This window comes from Betta splendens, chromosome 9, assembly GCF_900634795.4.
Source record: "Betta splendens chromosome 9, fBetSpl5.4, whole genome shotgun sequence".
In the NCBI taxonomy this organism is placed as follows: Eukaryota; Metazoa; Chordata; class Actinopteri; order Anabantiformes; family Osphronemidae; genus Betta; species Betta splendens.
Window position 1 is genome coordinate 21,889,559 of NC_040889.2, and position 22,748 is coordinate 21,912,306.

Sequence of the window (22,748 nt, forward strand, 5' to 3'; positions counted from 1 at the left end):
TTCCAATATACAAACCACTTAAAACTGAAGGACACAGAAACCAGCAGTCCTTTCAGTGTTTATTGACGTTTTGTACAAATACTGTCACAGCAGACATTTTCATTGTTTTAAGGCACAGATTTGTTCAAATAAAGTATTTTATTTACAATAAAATGTTGGAGTGCAGCATGTTTATTTTTGCACCTTTAAAAGAAAGAAAAATTGGACCAAAATATATAAAAATGTGGACTTCTTTTTTTAAATGATTACAAAGTAGTATAAAATGAACACTGTGCCTTAAGTTTCAATGCACAATGTGTGAAACAATTACACATTTAAAAAACACAATAAGACTTGAAGGACTTCTTACATGGTCAATGAAAAAAAAAGCTAAATATATTCTAAATATATTGAGAAGCCTATGAATGATTTACTTAAGTGATGGCATGACTTTTTTTTAACCAAGCAACATGAGTTGATGAGCTGCAGTTAAAGTAAAACAAACATTGTTTAAAAACATAACCCTTTAAATAAAAAAAAGAACACTTAGCTGCACCTAACCACATTTGTTTCTTGTGATGCATACGAGTTATCCAACAGCTCTTATATGGTTACATGACTGTCTGATCTGAATTTAGGTCCAATATGAAATAGGAGCAGTTCCCATGCTCAAATGCTGGCAACATTATCTGCTTTGCTCCACCAATAGGCCTTGTTACAAACAGGAAACAACCATGGCAATTATACATGCACCAAGACATCTGTCGAAAAACTCCATACATCTCTGGTCACTAGTCCTTTTAAATGCACAGACGCAAATAGTTGTTGAATTGAGGGGGGAATGTTTAGTTTCATATATGCAAGTACCAGAATTGCAAGAACTATAGAATAGTATCACAATTATTCGGCAACACTGAAATGAACTAATATGACAACTTAAATTTGCTGGGATGATATCTAAAATACAACTCATAAGGTCATTCTACATGCTGTAAGAGACTATGAAAATAACAAACAGATTTAAAGCATTATCACACCGTAGCAATTTACTTTTTAAACAAAGAAATTAGCCATAAATGTGCAAAACACAATATTGCATGACCAAATTGAAATGATTACATATAATGTAGAAGATGGTAGGGCTTTGAATTGGTAGAACAAAGGCATCTCACTACTGTCTATCACTGCATGTTTTAACATGTAAATGTGTCAATAGGTATCTACATACTGAGATGGGGTGGGACACACAAGTAGCATGTGACCAAAAGCTACAAGCTGGTACATTTTGTGGCTGCCTTTATGTTTAATTGAAAGTATCTGCCCGGTACTTGTATCAGTTCACAGGTGAAAAGTTCATCCACTACTGTATGCGTTTCATATCACTACATCTTTTGCCCAGTTTCTGTTTCTCTACACTCAACAACAATAATAGTAATTAAACTTTATTGACTGACAATTAACATACTCACAAGTCCGAACATGGAGTATTTTTTCAGCCAATGTAAAGTTTAAAGCTTGAAGTTAACACAAAATTTTCTATGAAAAAGTTTTTTTTAATCAGATATTTTAAACACCAAGCACTGGAGGCTCAATAGGTTTCACTTTAAGTTTTAAATTTCCTGGTCCAATATAAAATCTTTTAGAGCCATTAACTACAGTCATGTGTAAAAATATTTTTACTACACAATTCATCTCTAAAGCATCTAAAGAGTAGCGAAATGGGAAAAAAGGCTACGGAATAGGGAAAAATGTACAGTACAAACATTCAGGAACTGAAAAGAAGAAGGCACAGATTTTAAGAGTTGTGACTAGAAGTCAGAGGTAGCAGAGATCACACACTGAAACAAAGAAGAAAAAGGAAATGTTGAAAACAGGAGACGTGTGATGAAATGTCTATCTGTCCTTGGAGCCAAGCTTCTCAATTAAGTCCTGCAGTGGAGCAAGCTCCCGCCTGTCGATAAGGTTAAACTCCTACAAGACAAAACAAAGCCCATTATTATCAGATTAGATTATTTTTTAGCAACCTTTACTAAACAGATGAAATCTCCCATACTCATCTGTGTTAGTGTAACAATACTATTCATTCATGACATCACACATGCCAGAAACCTTGCGTCAAATTCTAAAGCTTTTTAGATCTTTAACATAAATTAACTTGTTTGTTCATGAAATGCATTTTTGATCTTGAACTTTCCATAACAGATCTTTAATATGCATGTTGATTCTGTTTAAACATGACATTTGACATGACTCGTTCTGTGAATCTTGTTCTGTGTTGACTTTAACAAAAGTCATATGTGCTGTTTTAAAACTCAGCAAATGTGTACCATCTAGGTCTTAGTGTTAGTGTATATGCACAGTACATGGGTATAATCTGACCTGAACAAAGAAAATGAAGTGCTTGAAGGAGGTGTTGAGGTGGGCCTCCTCTTGCAGCTGCATCACAGAGTCAAAATGTTGGTGGTAGATATGAGCATAAACCCTAAACAGACGCTTTAGGATGGTTTTAGCCACAGACATGAAGTTCTTGGGAAAGGGAACTCCTGTGGGACAAATGAGGAAAAAAGAAGCATGAGCTGGTTTCTATCTTCATACGTCTTTTAGCCCACATCTGAGTGAGAGTTAAGATTATTGGCCAAAAGAACATTGCAATGTCATTACGGTTGGCAAAGAAGTCCTTATTTGAGCCAAGTCATAACGCCATTCAGTAGCAAAGACTCAGGCTCAATATAGCAAATGGTGGTGATGCTGTTCGAGGCTTATCTTCAAACCTTGTTTGCATCCTGTTTTTCCACTTTGTGTCTGGTCTTCAGCACGTGACACATGTGATCAGCTTGGCTAAAATCACGGGACTGACTTGAGACACAGTAATATTACACTGCTTGGCCTTGTCTGTTTGTACGACTAAATGACTTCACTTGCTTTTTTAAATTACATATATAACGAGTGATGTAAGTCATCTAAGAGAGGAGGGACAATATGAGCACCCTCAGAGCAAATATTTCACAGAAAAGGAATCCTTCAACTGTTACTCTGGAAATACTGTAACAACAAACACAGGCATATGCAGTTGCTTGGTCTGCTGGACAACAATGTGACTACACCCTAATGACACTGCTCTCTCTTATCCTTGGCCTCATTTCAGGCAGTCGTACAAAAATAAAACTGGCAACAGCACTATCACAAAAAACTGGAAGTGAAACCGTTTTACTTCAAGTATTTTAGATGACAGTATCTTTTTAATAAAGACCCAAAACTCACCAATCTTCGAGGGGAAAAGTGTTTCATCATCCAGCTGATCCTGCACCCAGGTCATCAGATAGTCAATGTACTTGGGTGCAGAGCATTTGATGGGCTTTTTAATATTGGTGCCATCAGCCCAATGATACTCGTATCTACAGAGACAACACATATGAAAAGAGAAAGCGTGACTTTAGGGAATATATATATATATATATATATATATATATATATATATATATATATATATACGCGGGTGGTCTCTAAGAGACCACCCGCGTGGTGTGAGAAGAGAGTTTTTATATATATATATATAATATATATATAAATAATGCAAGTAGCTGTATTGTGAATCTCAAACTAAAGAGAGAATTTAAATAGAGACATGCTGCTGCCTCTTTAATGGAAGCTACATCAACAGGAAGTAAACTCGGATCTCTTCCTCCTGATTTCAGAAAGTCTTGGCAGGAGTGAAGATAGAGGAAGTGCTAAATACAGATTCTAACTTAAAGAACTTCAAGGCCTGCAAGTTAGGTTCCTCTTGTGATATGAGGACGATGTATTTCGGTTTTAGTTACCCTAATTGTCTCAAACTTACAAGATGATTAGGAAGGTGATCCCACAAAACACATACCCTGACATACATGTTCTAGCACAAGTTTCAGTACTTCAGTAATGTGCTGCTGGCACTTTATTTTATTTTTTAATTCATGTAGAACATCAAATTTGTCATAATTGATTTCAATTGATATTACGCCTTATGAAGTCCTTAAAACACTAATGCGTTGTGTGACTCATTCACACTCACACTCGTGAAGTTCCTTAGATTGAGCAAATGCATACGTCAGCATACCCATTTCCCTTATTTCAATGACCAATCTCACCAAATCATGTTACACCATGTTTTGACGTGCTTACTGTATCAGAATACTTCCAGGTTACTTTGACTTGTGTTTGGAATCACTGTATTTTCTTGTACAAATATATATGTACAAAAAACCTGCTGAAACATGATACCCTTTGACTTAGCATAAGGAAATGACACCGTTCTGTTTTATGTCTATAAAAGCCACAACATTGTGACAGTTTACCAATGCACACATAACCAGGAATTCATCATTAAGCTATACAGGAATTAAACAAAAAGCTAAATGGAATTTAGATGTTTCACCGTAAATGTAATTTATTTTTGACATATAAAACTGGCTTTGTTTGCCGTTACCTTGGTCCTGCAGACATCACAGAGCAACTGCTCTCAGTGCAGAACTCAGTGATGGTGCCATACAGCATGTTGATTTGGTTGAAGAAATCCACCGCTGTCAAAATAAAGTGTATGTTAAGGGCATAAGGGAACTCATTATAATACATAGAGCAGTCTATAACAGCATTATCTATAGCACAAATTAATAGATTTTACCTGTTGTTTAGTTGCTTTTCCCACCTAATTATTACTGCATTTGCATGTCTTCTGATGGTATTGACACGTCAAGAAATCCAATGCATCTTAAAGTATAATCTCTCAGACCTTAATATGGCTTTATTCCAACTAATTTGTTGGTCCCACTATTGCTGAGGTTTGTGGACAATTAACCTAGCAACAGATTAGTCACTCCATTGACCAATTAACTGTGTCTTAGTTAGACACCTTTTTTTATTTTAGCAATTCATCATGCAAATGTTCAACCATTACAGAAGTTCAGATCACGTCCATTTGAAATTTAAAATGATACTCGATGCAATGATTAAATATAAATCGTTAGTGTATTCATCCACTCACTGTTGACTGCAATCCATTCATTGAGGTCCTCTCCTTCTGGCAGCTGCACAGCCTGCCTCAGGTTCCCACTGCCCAGAGTTGCCTCAGCATGTTTCAGGAGCTCGTACTGATGGGAGCCCTCTGGGATGTTCTTCTTGGGCTTGAAGGTCTTGGATGAGCGACTGCCACTGCAGAGAAATAAACACCGAGCTGTGAAACGGCGTTTAGACAAGGCATGACGGTGACATATGTAAAGGCGTTGTGTAACGTCACGCTCCAACGCCGATCATGGTTTGTTCGGTCAGCGTTAAAGCCCTTAAGTTTGTTTCGGGTGTTTACTGTAAGTGAACCACGGCTGTGTGAGACAAAGTAAGCTGTGGTGACTATCACCTCCAGACAGGAAACCTCACGGAACGAGTGTCTATAAACAACAGAACAGCCTGCGTTATATACAGTTAATAACGACGACAGCAAAGTGAAACAAGGATGACTAGACTCATCTTAGTCAGCCAAAGAGTCAGGATATAAAGCTAAGACGGCAATAAATAATCAAGTAAATCACCAAGATAATGTTACCGAAGTTGGAACATAGCGCAACGTTAACTAGTAAAAATAATTTGTCAGTGCAGGAACCTAAAAGCAACACATTTCACGAGCGATGGGACGACGGCTCCTACCACAAGCACATGGCCGCTCGACATTTAACCTTAGATTATAACGTGTACAAAGTAGTTTCTCGCATGTTTTCTGACAGCGTCTCATTTTAACAGTTACTTCCTTTGGTGGAAACTTAGAAGCGAAGCTAGGTTAACGACGACCGCAAACTGTGGCCGCAACTTAGCAAGCGACTGCTAACTTGACTTACAACAGGAAGCTCATCTTCACGAGCGGGTCGCCGGAGATCCTCGAGCAAAAAAAGCCGGTTTAGCGGAATTAAATTAGTTCCACGGCTCCACAGCTACGAGCCACTGCTAACAGAACCGTTTGGGCTAACGCGAACTGCACCCAAAGTGCCTCTTCCTCTATCGACTTTCTGCGGACGGCCGGCGGTAGACTGTCGCCCCCTAGCGGCAGCGGACATCTGCCACCCCTCCCCCAAAGTATAGCAACTGCAGGCATGTGATTTTGTGTTGTTTTAATTGTCAACAAATCTAAGAGAACTAAAATCAACAACACATTTATTACATTGTCAGTGTCGTGGACCGCCACTGTGACATCGGGGGTTCTGTAAAACACGCTGTGCTACATGTTATTGTATGTAAAGTGCTATAAAAAATAAAGATAAAGATTGATTGTTGCACTAGTTTTGAATTAACAAACAGTGGGACATTGGGATTCATCTAAAACTAGAAAGCACTCTCTAGATTGGTTTGATAACAAATAAAGATCGTTATTTTTATAGCTATAAAAAGAGGAAATGAATGGGGAATTTACTCGACCAGTGTATGATTATAGAGATGAGCACTATGATGACGTCTAACTCATTCCTTTTACAGATTCTTCAGAATCAATAAAAAGGCAGTCGTTTTATTTTATGTTATGTTTTACCCTGTGTGCTTATATTATGATCCACCCGGTAACACACTGTGCCGACACATCTCACTCTTTGTATACTAGCAATTATAAACCTCTATAAATACATTTACTTTATTCCACTGCATTATGTTTCCATACTGTTGATTAAACGTGCCTCATTGGGGCCTTTCCCTCCACTTCCCTGTGTGTTTCAGCTGATTCTGCTCCTGTAGCAGCTAATTATAGTGTAACATAACTTATCTGGGCGGTGTGGGCAGCGGCACACGACACTGACGCAGGCACCATGTGTGCGGGGGGAGGGTTTTAGCGCCTCTCCGCTCTTCCTCCTCCACAGACGTCGCTCCGTCGACCCGGCTGCTCGGCTCGGTGTGTTTCATAACGGCCCGCGGTGTCTCGTCTCGCCTCAGCCGGTCAGGATGGCAGCGGTCAGGACTCTCAGGAAACTGTGCCAACACTCCCAGCATCAAGTCTGCAAACTGCACACGTCCGTGTCCAGGTGAGCGCGAGCGGCAGCGCTGAGATCTGCTCCAGTGTGGGTGAAATTAAACGGTACGACCGCGGGATTACAGATATAGAAGGAGTATATAGGGTCTTTTGGGCTCCGGAATTATTTATTATTTTCTGCTTTTCTGTGATATCGAGTACACAAGTTCAGGTCGTGCCTTTAGATGGGTTGGTTTTATATGTAGCGATTGTATCGATGGGAAATAGTCACGTTTGGGTGCGCCCCTAGCGGCGTGCCGGTAGCACTGCAGCGCTCAGCTGGCTGATGAAATCGATCGGAGCGCTTGCATCCTGTGGCTCAGGAAGACAAGCTTCAGCCGCAGGCCGACGTGTTGGCGTGGGGACAGGAAGAGAAAGATGCAGATGTACCTATGAATCAGATATAATCAAGGTATTACAAACAGTGGCTTATAATGTCAGTGAAGGCATCACACTTGCGGCATCCGCTGGAATTAATAGGAAACGTGCTGAGTGCAGCATGACTGAAATCCATCACATGCAACAAACTAAATTTACACCCACGCTCCGAAAAGCCACCCCTGGTGTCTCCCTTGCACATGATCCGCATCTCCACTCACAAAGGACGGATCATTTAACCAGGTCATAGTTAAAGGTGTTGGTAACTTTACACGTCAGTGGTGGAGGAGGTTAAAGGTCTTTTGTTATGCACAGCCGTAACAAAAGACGATGCAAAGAAGTTGTAAAATGAGTTTTGTTACTAATTCTCTACCGGTCTAGCAGGTAAAACAGTTTTAACAACCCAAAGCAATTACAAAATCTCTAAAGCAAACAGAGAGGTGGGTCTCACTGAGTGTGGGCCAAACAGTCGATTAGAATGAGGTTAACACAGTTTTTCTGGGCCTCGGTGCACTGGCCACAAGGTCTTCTAGATGTGATACTTTAATTAATTTTGGCAGAATGAAAAAGATGTTACATCACAGCTGATGGCTCATTACTCTTGAGTTATTAGCTACTGCCCCATGTTTGTTGTTATATAACTGATGAGCATTGTGGCGGTTTGTTTGGGCGCCACACATACGTTAACCAGTAAAGGGCGCTTTAGTTGAGCTGTGAGGCACAGAAAAGTGTTAAAAATACAGTAAAGGTGCTAATTAAGCATTTGGCCTAGTCAGGTAGAGGTGTGTCTAATTTTAGAGGGTAGAATGGTGCTTGCCAGAAGTGAATGCTTGAGGTCGATTACAGGTCTCTGGTGTCAAAGCCCAGTGGGTCCACAGAAGCTTAGACAATGACATGTACCAGTGCTAGAGTGAAACTTAAGGACTCGTCGCAGCCCTCGATGGCACACTAACACCAGTGTTGTGTCCCTACTCTCAGACAGGAGGCAGTGGTCATCTCTGGAAGGAAACTAGCACGGCAGATTCGGGAGGAGGCCCGGGCCGACGTGGAGAAATGGGTTCTGGCCGGCCACAGGAGACCCCACCTCAGTGTGCTTCTGGTGGGAGACAACCCGGCAAGTCACTCCTACGTCCTGAACAAGACGCGTGCCGCAGCTGACGTCGGTGAGAGACCCACACACACACACACACACACACACACACACACACACACACACACACACACACACACACGTTTCTTCTGCAGGGCTGTTACTACAGAACAAAGGGCTTGTGTCTTTAACTTGTTTTCTCACTTCCAACCTCCCACAGGAATCTCTACTGAGACGATTCTCAAGCACTCGGACATCAGTGAGGAGGAGTTACTGGACCTGATCTACAAACTCAACTCAGACCACCGTGTGGACGGCCTGCTGGTCCAGCTGCCTCTGCCAGGTACACAAAGCCTGTGTATGAACGCATATTACTAGTGAATCCATCGTATAAGCCAAACAGATATAGAAGCCTGAACAGGTTCATGTCTTGGAGGTCCTGACTGTAACTCTCTTACAGAGCACATTGATGAACGTGCGGTCTGCAATGCCGTCTCCCCCACCAAGGACGTGGACGGCTTCCATGTGGTTAATGTGGGTCGCATGTGTCTGGACCAGTCCACCATGCTTCCTGCCACTCCCTGGGGAGTCTGGGAAATCATTAAACGCACAGGTAACCACGAGCAAAGACTGAGATCCTGCCTGAGGAGATGCGTTGCCCAACCTGACCTCTAACTATAATTCATTGTCCTCTTCCAGGCATTCCCACTCTTGGGAAGAATGTGGTCGTCGCTGGACGCTCCAAGAACGTGGGCATGCCCATCGCCATGTTACTGCACACGGACGGCCGCCACGAGAGGCCTGGAGGTGTGTGTGTGTGTGTGTGTGTGTGTGTGCGTGTGTCTGTGTGTGTGTGTGTGTGTGTGTGTGTGTGTGTGTGTGTGTGCGTGTGTGCGTGTGTGTGTGTGTGCGTGTGTGTGTGTGTGTGTGTGTGTGCGTCTGTGTGTGTGTGTGTGTGTGTGTGTGTGTGTGTGTGTGTGCGTCTGTGTGTGTGTGTGTGTGTGTGTGTGTGTGTGTGTGTGTGTGTGTGTGTGTGTGTGTGTGTGCGTGCGTGCGTGCGTGCGTGCGTGCGTGCGTGCGTGCGTGCGTGCGTGTGTGTGTGTGTGTGTGCGTGTGTGGGAATGAACATTACCATGGAAGAGAACACTGAACCCTCGCTCTGTTGCAGGCGACGCCACGGTCACCATCTCCCACCGCTACACCCCAAAGGAGCAACTTCGCCAACACACTCAGATCGCTGACATCATCGTGGCTGCTGCAGGTTGGTGCCGCTGGAGCGGTGTGAGGCTTGTCTTGTTTTGAGTGGATTAGGTCCTTTTGGTATCTAAACTTTCTTTCTGCACTATCAGGGATCCCAAATCTCATCACCGCCGACATGATCAAAGAGGGGGCGGCCGTGATTGACGTCGGAATAAACCGGGTGCAGGACCCGGTCACAGGGAAGAGCAGGCTGGTTGGAGATGTGGATTTCGAAGGTGAGGAGCGGGAGCGGACGCGTGGGTCCGCGCGTGACACACTTCAGCGCGGCGTCTGTAACACGATGCTTCTGTGTGTTTGCAGGCGTGAGGCAGAAGGCAGGCTTCATCACCCCGGTACCTGGAGGCGTGGGACCCATGACCGTGGCCATGCTGATGAAGAACACCATCAAGGCAGCGAAGAACGTCCTGCTGTATCCCCCGGAGAGAATCCTCATGGCAGCTGCGTCCTAATGACCTGGAGCCGCATCCAGCTACAGCGACACATTCCACTCCCGCTAACACTACCCCCCCCCCCCCCCTCGATTTTTACTTGAAGCAACATGCAGAGCTCCCCTTGCACATGGACTGGAAAGATTATAGTGTTTCGGCTCTCATCCCGACGACACCTTCGACCTTGCCTAACTTCAAGTGCAGCCATGTTTATACTGTTACATTCACTCATGCATTTGCATGTATCACGTAACAGAGTTTTCAGTATTTATCATTTGCTACATTATTTCTGTGAGATTTTAAGAATCCCAAGAGGTTTGTTCTATTTATTGCAACGGTGGCATAATATGTAAATATAAATGGAGACGGGTTACAGTATTTTATTCCAACTGGAGAACAGTTGAAGCAGAGATTTAGCCTTGTCTGTTTATGCTTTTTCAGTTCAGTTAGTTTCGTGTACCAGGAGTGATAAGGGCTGACATCAAGAATAAGTATGTTTATCAAAATACAAGCTTTAAAGATTCACAAATGCCTTTGTAAGACTTTTAAATAAATATTACAAATATGTTCTCACATTTGTGCTTTTTGTATGCGCTTGTTGGCTTATTAGACCGCCTTCACACTCACTCACACATACATGCATCATAAACAGATCACCACTCCTATCTATTGCCTTCACGGTATTGAGCGACCTCTTATCACCAGTGACAAGGATAGTGTTATTGTTGTATATACAGCCAGACCCAGAGAAGCCCTTGCAGTAAAACCTGATCCAAAGTGTATGAAACCTGAGCCTGAGGTGAGTGCTGACCTCTCAGTACTGACAAGGCAACGTTAGGTGGCTTAAGGACAGGTCCCATTATAGCTTACTGTACATAGAAGGTCAAACGTCCTTGATTTCCATTTCTAATTAAGCAAAGGGTTTTGAAGATCTTCTGACATGACACTTAAACATTTAACACATGGTGTCAACTTTGCACCAAAAGAAAAGTAATCTTGCAGACACAGACATCCATCTGAAGATATACTACCTTAAACATGTTTTGCTGCACACACAGCTCCAGGCTGCTGCCTTCTGCTGAGCCTGAAGCCTGAGCTGGAAGTCAATCTGTTAGGATGCAAGAGGGGTGGCACACATTCAGATCGCTGACAAGGTGGTTTTAGATGAGGCAGACACTTTAGCAGCTGTGGCCACTCTGGCTTTGCTCGGTCAAAACTCTTAGTGTAAACAGGACAGACATCATGTTCGCGTCTAAACACGCATCACATAGCAACAAGTTTATGGGAGAAGTGGCAAGTTGGAGGCAGGGTTATTTCTAGGGTGACACCTTTAATGAAAGATAATTTTGATTTGGTGTTTGTGTTTGTGTCAGAAGTCACGAGGGCTGGTGGTGAGGAAAACCAGGCTGCAGAGGGTGACGAGGTCACAGAGGCAGGAGGTTTAGAGCAGAGGACGAGGTGGTGGTATTAATTGTATTTGGTCAGTAGATGGCGACATTTCGTGCAGATAGTTTTCAAACCCTCCACAGCATCTTGTACTTGATCTATTTAAACCCACTTGGTTAAACTTACACAAAAGCTTGATTCTATCAGCAAGTTATAATGGTAACTGTAAGACAAGCCATAGGCACATTGTACTTTTCATAATCTTTTACCAATTCACGAAACTTTACTTATTTAACGTGTGTGTGGTGTGTGGGGGGAGATGGAGTTGTGTTTAGACCATGTGTGACTATGAGAAAGTTTAGAGAAGTGCTGGAGTACAAGTGTAGTTTGAGGGGCTCATTGTGTGTAGTGGGACTGATGTGGGGTTTTGGTTTAGAGAGGTTAAATATATGTTTACAGAAACTGTGCACTGCAGAGGGTGAACAGAATAAAAGCACAGGTCAAATGAGAAAGTGTTACACTGAAGATATATGTCCACACTTATTAATATGCTAACGACCCCAAGGTGCTCCTAGGCCAACAGCTCCCCACCTCCACTGAAAACAGAGTTGGTGCAGGACTGCTTCCCCCTCCTGAGGTGTCGAGCGGTTTGCCAGAATCTCTTTGAGGCCGAGCGCTAGTCCTCCTCCGTGGCCTCCCCAAACTCCTCCCAGGCTCGAGTTTTTGCCTCCGCAACGGCACGGGCAACAGCACGCTTGGCCTGCCGGTACCCATCAGCTGCCTCAGGAGTCCCACAGGTCAACCAGACCTAATAGGACTTCTTCTTCAGCTTGATGGCGTCCCTTACCTCCGGCGTCCACCACCAGGTTCGGGGATTACCACCACGACAGGCACCGGAGACCCTGCGCCCACATTTCCAGACGGCCACGTTGACAATGGAGGCGGAGAACATGGTCCACTCAGACTCTATCTCTCCAACCTCCCTCAGAATCTGGTCGAAGCTCTCCCGGTGGTGTGAGTTGAAGGTTCGTCTGACAGAGGGTTCAGCCAGGCGTTCCCAACAGACCCTCATGATACGTTTGGGCCTGCCAAGTCGTTCCAGCCTCCTTCCCTGCCAGCGGATCCTATTCACCACCAGGTGGTGATCAGTTGACAGCTCAGCCCCTCTCTTCACCTCAGTGTCCAAAACACTACTAGACTACACAGTCTATCATCGACCTCCGGCCTAGGGAGTCCTGGTGCACCAACGGACACCCTTATGTTCGAACATGGTGTTTGTTATACCACGTTCGGGTTCCGTTCCTCCCAATCACGCCTCTCCAGGTATCACCGTTGTTGGTTATCCAGGGATTGGGTCGCCTAGGCTCCCGCCTTTGACTGCTGCCCAATCCACTATGCACCAGAGTGTGTTTGTTTGGAACCATTTACCGACCAAAACCAATCTAACTTCCTTGGAACATTAATTACATCTAATGAATCTTGATCACAAATTAAATTGGTTGCAGAGTCAAAAACATAGTTATCGGTGAGTCAAATTGAAAATGCTCATTGTCTGTGGTGGGGCATTAAACAAAATGGATAAATGAGGGCAAAGTGGACAATGGAGGGACATGATTAAAATCCCCAGAGATAAGGAGAAGGGCATTTGTTCTCTGTGTTACAGTCTGTTCACCACAGAATGCAGGACAACACATGCAGCTCCTCTGTTAGCAGTTGTTTTAGAGCAGGTTTATACTCTAGACTTGCTGCTGTGTTTTCCAACTCGATAAACAGCTGATGCTGTCTCAGGCTCAGATGGAAATCATTATTATTGATTTTATTTTGTTGAAACATCATATTCAAATGTTCTAGTGAAACATTTCTGTCTTAAAGTGGTCCAAAAAGATTTGTGACTTCTGGATGTACTGTTGTTCTCTTGTCATGTCCTGGTAGATCCTATGTTTTTCCCACTGATCACAGATCAGTGTGACTCCTTTCCCAGAGATGAACACATGAACTGAAGATAGTCATAGTCATACTCTGCTCTGTACCAAGCCAGGTTCGCTTCATGCCAATCAAAGATACGAGAGGCGGGACCTGTTGCTTAATCAGTGTTTTCCTGCTGCCATGACCCCAGCAGCCCCACAGGCTACAACACTGTTAATTACATATTAATGTGATGATAATGTTTCCCCCCAAGAAGCAGAGTGAAGGAGACTATTTCAAAGACACAATGCTGTTTCCTTACAATGAAGCAAACAAAGTGCTGTAATAACATACAGTCCAGACAGCAACATATCCACTGTTGCTGTCAAACTTGCTGTATGTTGGATTTGTTGGGTTTAGTTGTGTAAGGTCTTAAACCTTACTTTGTAAAGTGCCTTGAGATAACTTTATTGTCATTTGGTGCTATATAAATAAAATTGAATTGAAACATCAGGTGAAGTTACGAAGCCTCTGCATGTGCAGGCGCTGATACGACAAATATTTGAAGGACATGCTGTGAGTGTTCCCATCAGCAGTGCAGCACCACACATTTAGTTTGTACGATCTCATTTCATACACTCACTGATACTTGGTGGCACTCGGCTCTGTACCAAGCCAGGTTTGCTCTGCTTTCATTGATTGTTGCAGATGTTTGTATGAAGGAAGAGACAACACACATTGAGCCAATCAGAAACACGAGAGGCGGGACCTGTTGCTTTATCAGTGTTTTCCTGCTGCCATGACGCCAGCAGCCCCACAGGCTACAACACTGTTAATTACATATTAATGTGTTGATAATGTTTCCTCCCGAGAAGCAGAGTGAATAAACACAACTGATCATTTCTAGCGGAAGCTAAATATGAAGGAGACTATTTCAAAGACACTGCTGTTTCCCCTTCAAAATCTACAGACACACATCCTTACAGTGAAGCAAACAAAGTGCTGTAACAACAAAGCTGAGCTGCCCACAGAGCAGGATGGGCAGGTTGCACCAGTGGCGTAATGTGATACATCACCTGAGGACGATGTTAGAGCCTCTGTTTGCGCCAAACGCCTTGATCAAACCATGGGAGTTCAGGGACTGAAGCACCTGGTGACAGGATCAAACGTCTTGGAGAATATTGAATTAAACAACAGCCACATCATCATCGATGCTGCAAATGTGTACTACTCCCTGTATTTCAACTCAGAGCCAAAGCTGGACCAGAGTCACGGAGGAGACTATTCTGGATTCAAAGATGAGATCTGTCGGTTCCTTGGAGTTCTACGCGACTGTAATGTCACTCCACACATGGTTCTGGATGGATCCTCCAATCCTGAGAAGATGGAAACGCTGAAGACTCGTTTGCAAAATAAACTTGAAATGGCAAAGAGCTTGGCACAGAACCAACCTAGCAACAACATCCTTCCTCCACTCGCCAAAGACGTCTTCAAGCAAATCCTAATCAGTGAAAACATCGAGTTTGAAGAGAGCTTTGGAGAAGCGGACCTGCGGATGGCCTCCTGGGCGAACCAATTGGGTTGTCCTGTGCTGTCTAATGACTCTGACTTCTACATCTATGACCTTCAGGGAGGAGTCCTGCCTCTGGACCAGTTTCAGTGGAAGAAACACAGGAACGGCCGAATCCAGGCCAAGCTTTACAGGAGGTCAGAGTTCTGTAGGCACTTCAGGTTAGACCCGGCTCTGGCGCCAGTGTTCGCTGCAATAGCAGGAAATGATTATTCCAAACTGGAAGATCGTGGAAGGTTCATACAGACGTTTGGCTATACGCCTCCTCAGCCTCGACTACAAGCTATTCTCAGGTTTTTAGCGGACGTGAACCTGCAACATCTGCAGACACCACAGGACAAACAGAGGAAGGCTTTAAGTGCAGCGCTGGCCTTTGTTGGAAATGAGCCAACAGACAACAAATGCTTCCTGGAGTCCATCAGAACATATGAAGATGAGGGAGCAACAGCAGAGACGCGAGGTGAAGACCTGCCACAGTGGATGGTTCCCAGGATCAAAGATGGCCGGCTCACATCGTTCGTCACAGACGTGCTGCGTCACAGGAGGATGATGCTGACTCCTCTGGTGGAGGACTTCTCTCAGCCCAGCGGGTACACCCCTGCCCGGCCCCTCAGGCAGCTCTTCTACGGACTGTTGGGCCAGAGCATCTGCACGGAGTACGACCGGGTGGACGCACGCTCTGTGTCAGCGACCGAGGTGCCTGCGCTGCAGCCCAGCGTGCATCTGGGTGACCTACAACATCTGGATCAGGTACCCACGGTCACACGGACAGTTTGTGTTTGTGGTGAGTGAATGAATGACGGTAATCTGCTGTGAACAGGTTCCAGAGGCTCAGCGGCTCCAGGTTCTGCTGGGAGCTCTGGACTCTCGGCTTCAAGACTTACTTAACGTCCCCGAACACATGAAGCTGCAGGTTTGTGCCACCAGGTTCTGGTGGAAGTACCGGCAGGATCAATCCGATCAGTACCTCCACGCCCTCCTGCTGGGGTTTGTCTATGGGCAACATCTGAGACCAGGTGAGTCACAGGACACATGAGCTCTGTGCCGGGCTCCGACTAAGGGCTTGAATCTGCTTGTTTCAGGTTCTAGGTTTGAAAAGGAGATGGAAGCTTTGAAGGCCGGAGGGGTGCAGATCCAGCTGCATCCAGATGTTGCTCACGCTTTCAGCCAGTGGCAGTGCTGCTTCAGACAGAGCCTCCTTCTGAACCAGCTGCTGTGTCTCCCTCTACCAGAACCTGAATGCTTCCGGTACAAATCCACGTTTAACTTTAAGAAAAAAAAACAGAAACTGTGTACTTTTACTGGATTTTTTATGATTTATCTCATACCGTAATACTGAATAGTGAATACAAAGATTTCGGCCCAATATACCGGACTCCCACTAGTTTTTCTGTGTACTACGTTTTTGTTCAGGCTTTACTGTGGACCCGTGGTTCACCAGCTGGCAGGACCCCAGAACCACCTTGACACAGTCAGACAACTGATGGACGAAGCCCAGAGAGGATTGTTCGACAGCTTAAACGCAGCATGTCGTTCACTGGAGGACCAGGGAGCAGGGAGCCAGAAGAGGAACACTGAGGCTGAGCATGACATGAGGAAGAAAAGCCGTTAATGCAGAGATGGAACAGAGACAGATTTTGTTTTTCTATAAGGGGTGCCAAACTATAGAATAAAGCATGACATGAGGAAGAAAAACAGTTAATGCCGAGACAGAACCAGGTCGTCACAGCACACATACATTACACTGTGTTATGTAGGTGCTGGATAATACAAGGATCGGACCCAACACATTATATATTATGTTGAATCCATGCTATACGTATGCTTCACGCACAACCAAACGAAGATTGTGTTTTTCTAAGTGGTGTCAAACTATGGAATAAAGTAAAAAAGTGAGGACATAAAACATACAAAAAATAGTAATAGAACTGATGTGTTTAAACATAAACATGAAGACATGTGTTACTTAAGATATAGGCAAGACGGACTCATTGATTATTTAGATTGTGGGAGTGGTGTACAAATATTAACATTCTGTAATAATTGCTTATTATAATACTTTATGTGACGTATGAAAATAATACTCTATGTATAGATATTGATTGAAAGGTGATGTCATGGGGTAGGACTAGGATTCAAGCATAACATAGGTAAATTGAAAGCTGATTAGCATTTTCTTGTGTATGTATGAAATTATGTGTGTTTATAAATCAACTGCATTTACATGTTTGAAAGAAAGAGAAAAATAAAAATAAATTTAAAAGAATAAAAAATAGTATGGTTCAGAACATCATCACATGACAAAGACCTCAATCATGAACCGGCCTCCAGTGACGACTGACGTTTACTGTGTTCAGTGCTGAACAGCTAAACTGGGCTTTGTGTTATTGGTCTTGTTAAAGACCTGTTAAAGGTCTTTATTTTCCTGGTTCTTGTAAAAAGTTTAACCTCATAACTTTATGTGGAGCAGAATCTATCTCAGATGGGTAACAAAAAAAACTAGATAAGCATTTCCATCAGAACATTCACACTTTCGCTGAAAGTATTCCTGAAGAACTGCTAAAAAAACATTTAAAACATAGTAGCTGAATTTTTTAAAGCATAAATGATAGTATCTGAAGCAATTTAGGAGTTGTTTAAGCATAGCTGAATATTTGTAAAATTATTTGAACATAGTAGATTAGATCACCATCTGCTAAAAATGATAATGTAATGAAATGATAAAAACAAAGCTGAATTTATGCAAACAGAATGTGCCAAAACGTTTACTATTGATATTTTTTGTCTAAAGAAAACAGGAAAAAACAGCAGTATTATGTGTTGTGGCTGAAAATTGCTATAACATTTAAACATGAATGATGAAAGTAGCTAAATAATTAGATTCAGGTGTGAACAGGTCTTCTGCTGCCCAGGCATAATGTCAGAACTGCACTGTGGGTGGCAGGCAGTCTGAAACAGTGAAGCCGATTTATGGGTCCAATTCACTTCATTAATTCCCATTATCTAATTAAGCCCAATTACAAGGCCATGTCTTTTTATCAAATATCTAGATATTTACTTCTGAATCTAACGCAGAACATAGAACATACCAAGTTTTGTCACAGCTGGAAGTATTAGAAGTCAAACAAACAAGTACAGTGTTTGTGGACAAGAATTAGAGTAGAGTATAAAGTAAGTAAATTAAGATGTGAGTGAAAGGTTCTGTTGATTCTTAAGCATATTTAAAGGGATTAAAAGAAAGTGAAACTGCACGAAGTTACTGTACGGTCAAAACCTGGAAAAGCATCACAAGCAGACAAAGTTAACTTTGGTGATGCCAGTGGGTCACAAGAAACTACTGATATGTTAATCACTTTAATCTCTTTTAAGATGATGTATTGCAACCATAGTTGACATGTGTGGGTCCAAACAAAAGTTGTTGTGAATCACATCCAGATGTAAGTGTTAATTTGGAAAATGGAAGGTGAATAAATAAATAAATACCTAGGGCAGGTCAAATGTATATACGAATTTAGAATTGAAAGTCTGTCTTTGACCGCTCTGTTTGTTAACTCAACCTATAAACACAAGCCACAAAAAAACACAAGTCATAAATGCAACTCAACCTACTAATAAAACACAATCTATTAACCCTGCCTACTGATATAAAAAAGTACTGTACATCATAATAATAAAACATTGTTTCATCAATGCTAAAAAATACAACCATGGTGATTGACATTTGCCAAACCATTATTTTTTTAGTACAAACTTCATACATTAGAACTTTATTGGGCTGTGGGACATGTACCAGTCTCACAGGTTATCGTGACTGTGTCTCCAAATTTTAGGTGGGTGTCACAAATCTCTTAATAATGTTTTTGTGTAACTTCTGGTTTTAGTTTGAAATCCAGTTCTAGTCTTGTGTTTTGTTTTGTTCTACTTTCTGTCCCACGGTGTCACAGCTGTAGCCCAATTGTAATCAGTCTGTTGCCAGATTGTCTGCACTTGTCAGTCAGCATTCCAGCACTCATCTAGTCTCACCGGTTTGAATTCTCTGCCTGTTGTTTGACCCTGCCTTTGTTTAGCCCTGGTTGGAACCTCCACTGGTGCCTGCCTGACAACCTGCTGCGTGCTGATTCTGATCTGTGGAAAATAAAGACTCAATTTTATGAACTCTGTTTGTTGAGCTGCACATTTGAGTCCAACCCTCAGCACGTTCATGACAGTGAGATCTTACTCGTCCTGACAACACAGACACACATTTGGTGACTGAGCCTCACAGGCTGTGGTGACAGTAGATGTTAGTGTGGCTCATACAGAGCTTTTACAAACACACATTCATTCACTGGGGACGACTTTCAGTGTCTTTACCAAGGACACGTCAACACAGTCCAGAGGAGCCAGGAATCGAACCACTGACCCTACGACTGGTGGACGAACCAGCCTTTGGATCCTCCCCCAACACAAGCACCCCCCTCCCTGTTTAATTACACCACATTACACAATGATGATGATGGTTGATGGTCAAGTGCCCTTGAGCAGTGGTTACGATTTAAGGCAAGAGAACTTAGGCAATTCCTACTTCTCACTGTTCCAGTGGTTTAGAGCGATGTGCGGATGCTTTTCAGATGTTTATGCTGTTGTTTGTAAGTATATACAGTACATCAGGGGTGGCTGGTCCTCGAGGGCCACAGTCCTGCTGGTTTTCCAACTCTCCCTGTTGATTACATTGATCAAGTGTGTCACTTAGCTGCTGATTGATTGAACACACCTGGTCAAGGTGATCAGTATTAGCTGAGACAGGGAGAGTTGGACCATCTGCATGAAATGTGTCATTTCTGAGTGAGGTGTCGCCATCTGGTGACCAAATACAATCAATACCACCACCTCATCCTCAGCACGCGTCCTCTTTTACTGCCCTCATCACCATCTGCACCCTGGTTTTCCTCACTATCAGCCCTTCTGAGTTTCTTCTCACATACTGTTTCTGGGGCAGGTGCAGAGGTACAAAACCGGGAAACAGTAGTTGCAGCCTGTGAACCCATGAAGTCACCAGGGCAGCTGAGAATGACATATTTTACATCATCTGCAGCCGCCCTGGCAGATTGAGGCAGAGAAATAAATAAATTATATTTTTCTGCAAAGAAAATAATGGAAAATGAGAGTGTCCCATCATTCGCAAATACTATTAACATGCTTTTGGTCAACACCCATTAAAATTGGTGAAGTGTTCTTTTAAGTGACATTTTATTTTTATTTGTTTATTATTCCTAAATTATTACATAGAGGGAAAAAACATTACAAAAGCAAACATTAAAGATAACACCGACAAATTAAGTATTAGAACATCTTTTACTATCACCATGGGACACAAAAAAATTACTTAGTTTGTCTAGTGACTTCAACAAGGAAATGTTACTTGTTAATTAACTACTGGTTGATTCAAATAGAATATTAATTCAATACTTTGGAAAGAATTACATGTAGACTAGCATAAGTTTACATGTAGTGCAATTTCCATACATGCGAGATACACATGAAAAATTATTATAACGCATAAAGTACTTAACAGTCTGAAAGTGTTGACCCTAAAATGACTGTAAAATGCCATTACTTTAGTTTCATTTGAGTAAAGAGTTACATCGGTATTATTGCTGCTCCAGTCTAATTGAGCGGTATTTTGTCCACTAATTTGGTCACTTTTACAGTAAGAGTGGAGTTTATTTGTGTCTGAACTAACGTAGGAACTAGGAACTTTTAACAGGAGCTTCTTACCGCCGCCGGAAGAAGATTAGAGACGGACGAATTTACTTCTGCGCCTGCTGGTGATTTTTGATCGACGTTTCTGTTTGGGTTGACGCGGTTGTTGTTTCTTGAGCGATGGATCGCAGCCGGTCACGCGAGAGAGCGGCGAGAGAAAGAACACATGACAAGAAGAAACGCAGACGTTCCCCCTCTTCGTCGTCATCTTCGTCGTCTTCCTCCTCCTCTTCGTCGTCCAGCACCAGGGGGCGAAGCTCATCGTCAAAGAAAAAACAACACAGGAGTCAAGGTTTGGAATTAAAATGAGTGAGCTGTGGAATCAAGGAAAGCTTTAACGATGTGCACTGAACCCTCCGTTTCTTTCTTAGATGCAAAAACAAAAAGAAAAAAGCGAAGCCGAAGCTCATCTTCTTCGTCATCTTCATCGTCATCTTCGTCCTCGTCAAGTGATGAAAAGTCCAAAAAGAAGAAAAGCAAAGAAAAGAGGAAGAAAAGGAAGCTGAAGAAGGAAAAGGCGAAGCTGAAGAAACAAAGAAAAAAGGAGAAAAAGAAGGAGAAGCTGAAAAAGAAGAAAGCGGAGGTGCCGTTGCCTCCGGGTCCGGTTGAGAAGCCTCCATCATACCTGGAGATGTGGCAGAGTGAGGAGGGGGCAGTGGAGCTCGGACCTGGTGGGACATAACATTAACTATTCACCTCAAACGGCCTTTATAGATTTATATGTCTAGATTTCACATGTTAAAACATCCCTTGATTGATGGAAGTAATTTAAAACCCAGTTTTTATTCACTCCAAATTGATGGACAAATTACAGCAGTGATAAAAGAGCTTGTTAGTCAGACAACCTCTGATTATAACCCTTGTTATAATCAGAAATTGGTGACACTGGTGAACATAGTCCTACCATTGTACTTTCTACCACAGCATGCGTCATGAGTCATTTTCTTTCCTACAGTTATGACAGATGAGCAAAAGGCCAGACTTTCTACTAAGCGACCCCTCACCAAGGAGGAGTATGAGGCCCGACAGAGTGTGATTCGCAGGGTGGTAGACCCTGAAACAGGACGGACCAGGTAAGAAATCACCATTTGAATTTTTGTATCTATTTATTAATTGTATGCGTGTTTGTTTTTTGTAAACTTTCAGCCTGTTACTTTCACTGATCATTCTTATAATAGGTGTCAGCTCTATTGGAAAAATGAATTGTGTTTCTGTTTACTTCCAGATTGGTGAGAGGAGAAGGAGAAGTCATCGAGGAAATAGTGAGCCGAGAAAAACACAAAGACATTAACAAGGTAAAAGAAAAAAATTCAGATTCAACATTTCAAAATAACAAATAGCAATAACATTAAAAATAAGTTATTTCTTAAATAATCTAGTAATGAATAGTAAATATCTATCTGTCTTGAAGCAATCCACCGTGGGAGATGGGAATACCTTCCAAAGAACGCTGGGAATCAACAGGTAGAAGATGCAGTTTTCTCTTTCAGAAGAACAGATGAACTAAGCTGGAACGAAGAACGCTGAATGGACTCATCAGACAAGTAAAAGGGGCAGTAATATTTAACAAAGTGCATATTTAATATGTATATGCAAGCTCACATATAAAGTAAGGAAATGAATTTTAATTTGTGTTGCATAGAAACAGGAGCAAAGATCAACAAAGGAAATGTCCCGAATAGCTTGAACATCTGAGACTTGTTTTCTGTAGGATTATAATCATCTTTTAAAGCACTGACGGTAGGAATCCTACATGTGCTCACTCATTTGTTGTGATTGCAAACAGTCAATTCAAATGATGTCTACCTGTATATTAGCAAAATATCAAAGTACTGTAATGTAAAACTGTATAAGAAGCTGCTTAACTATTATCTAGGTGATGCTGCAAACATTTTTTTGTCTTTCGGTTGCATACTCTACATCCAGTCTTCTCACCGCTACATCTCAAATTTGTATTCTTTCAATAAACCTGCATTTTTGCGACCTGATTTGACT

General features: G+C 42.5%; 4 protein-coding genes across 4 annotated transcripts; 3 read left to right on the top strand and 1 right to left on the bottom strand.

Moving 5' to 3' along the window:
- Positions 1–46: 46 nt before the first annotated feature.
- On the bottom strand, positions 47–6,029 carry mob1a (MOB kinase activator 1A). Its single transcript, XM_029162348.3, has 6 exons — positions 5,841–6,029; positions 4,997–5,163; positions 4,442–4,535; positions 3,241–3,374; positions 2,359–2,522; positions 47–1,950 (listed from the first exon to the last, which is right to left on the bottom strand). Exons 1-6 carry the CDS (start codon positions 5,852–5,854, stop codon positions 1,873–1,875), a joined length of 651 nt encoding a protein of 216 aa, XP_029018181.1. The 5' UTR covers positions 5,855–6,029; the 3' UTR covers positions 47–1,872.
- Positions 6,030–6,814: 785 nt separating this feature from the next.
- On the top strand, positions 6,815–10,723 carry mthfd2 (methylenetetrahydrofolate dehydrogenase (NADP+ dependent) 2, methenyltetrahydrofolate cyclohydrolase). The gene is made up of 8 exons (XM_029162329.3): positions 6,815–7,007; positions 8,351–8,535; positions 8,683–8,805; positions 8,923–9,075; positions 9,162–9,269; positions 9,631–9,723; positions 9,812–9,937; positions 10,023–10,723. The coding sequence occupies exons 1-8, from the start codon at positions 6,928–6,930 to the stop codon at positions 10,169–10,171; spliced, it is 1,017 nt and encodes a 338-aa protein (XP_029018162.1). The 5' UTR covers positions 6,815–6,927; the 3' UTR covers positions 10,172–10,723.
- A 3,629-nt stretch (positions 10,724–14,352) lies between these two features.
- LOC114862187 (protein asteroid homolog 1-like) lies at positions 14,353–17,284 on the top strand. The gene is made up of 4 exons (XM_029162281.3): positions 14,353–15,761; positions 15,832–16,027; positions 16,094–16,259; positions 16,425–17,284. Exons 1-4 carry the CDS (start codon positions 14,568–14,570, stop codon positions 16,621–16,623), a joined length of 1,755 nt encoding a protein of 584 aa, XP_029018114.1. The 5' UTR covers positions 14,353–14,567; the 3' UTR covers positions 16,624–17,284.
- Positions 17,285–20,762: 3,478 nt separating this feature from the next.
- Positions 20,763–22,741, top strand: arl6ip4 (ADP-ribosylation factor-like 6 interacting protein 4). Its single transcript, XM_029162346.1, has 5 exons — positions 20,763–21,045; positions 21,125–21,424; positions 21,709–21,826; positions 21,979–22,048; positions 22,165–22,741. Exons 1-5 carry the CDS (start codon positions 20,874–20,876, stop codon positions 22,219–22,221), a joined length of 717 nt encoding a protein of 238 aa, XP_029018179.1. The 5' UTR covers positions 20,763–20,873; the 3' UTR covers positions 22,222–22,741.
- Positions 22,742–22,748: the final 7 nt, after the last annotated feature.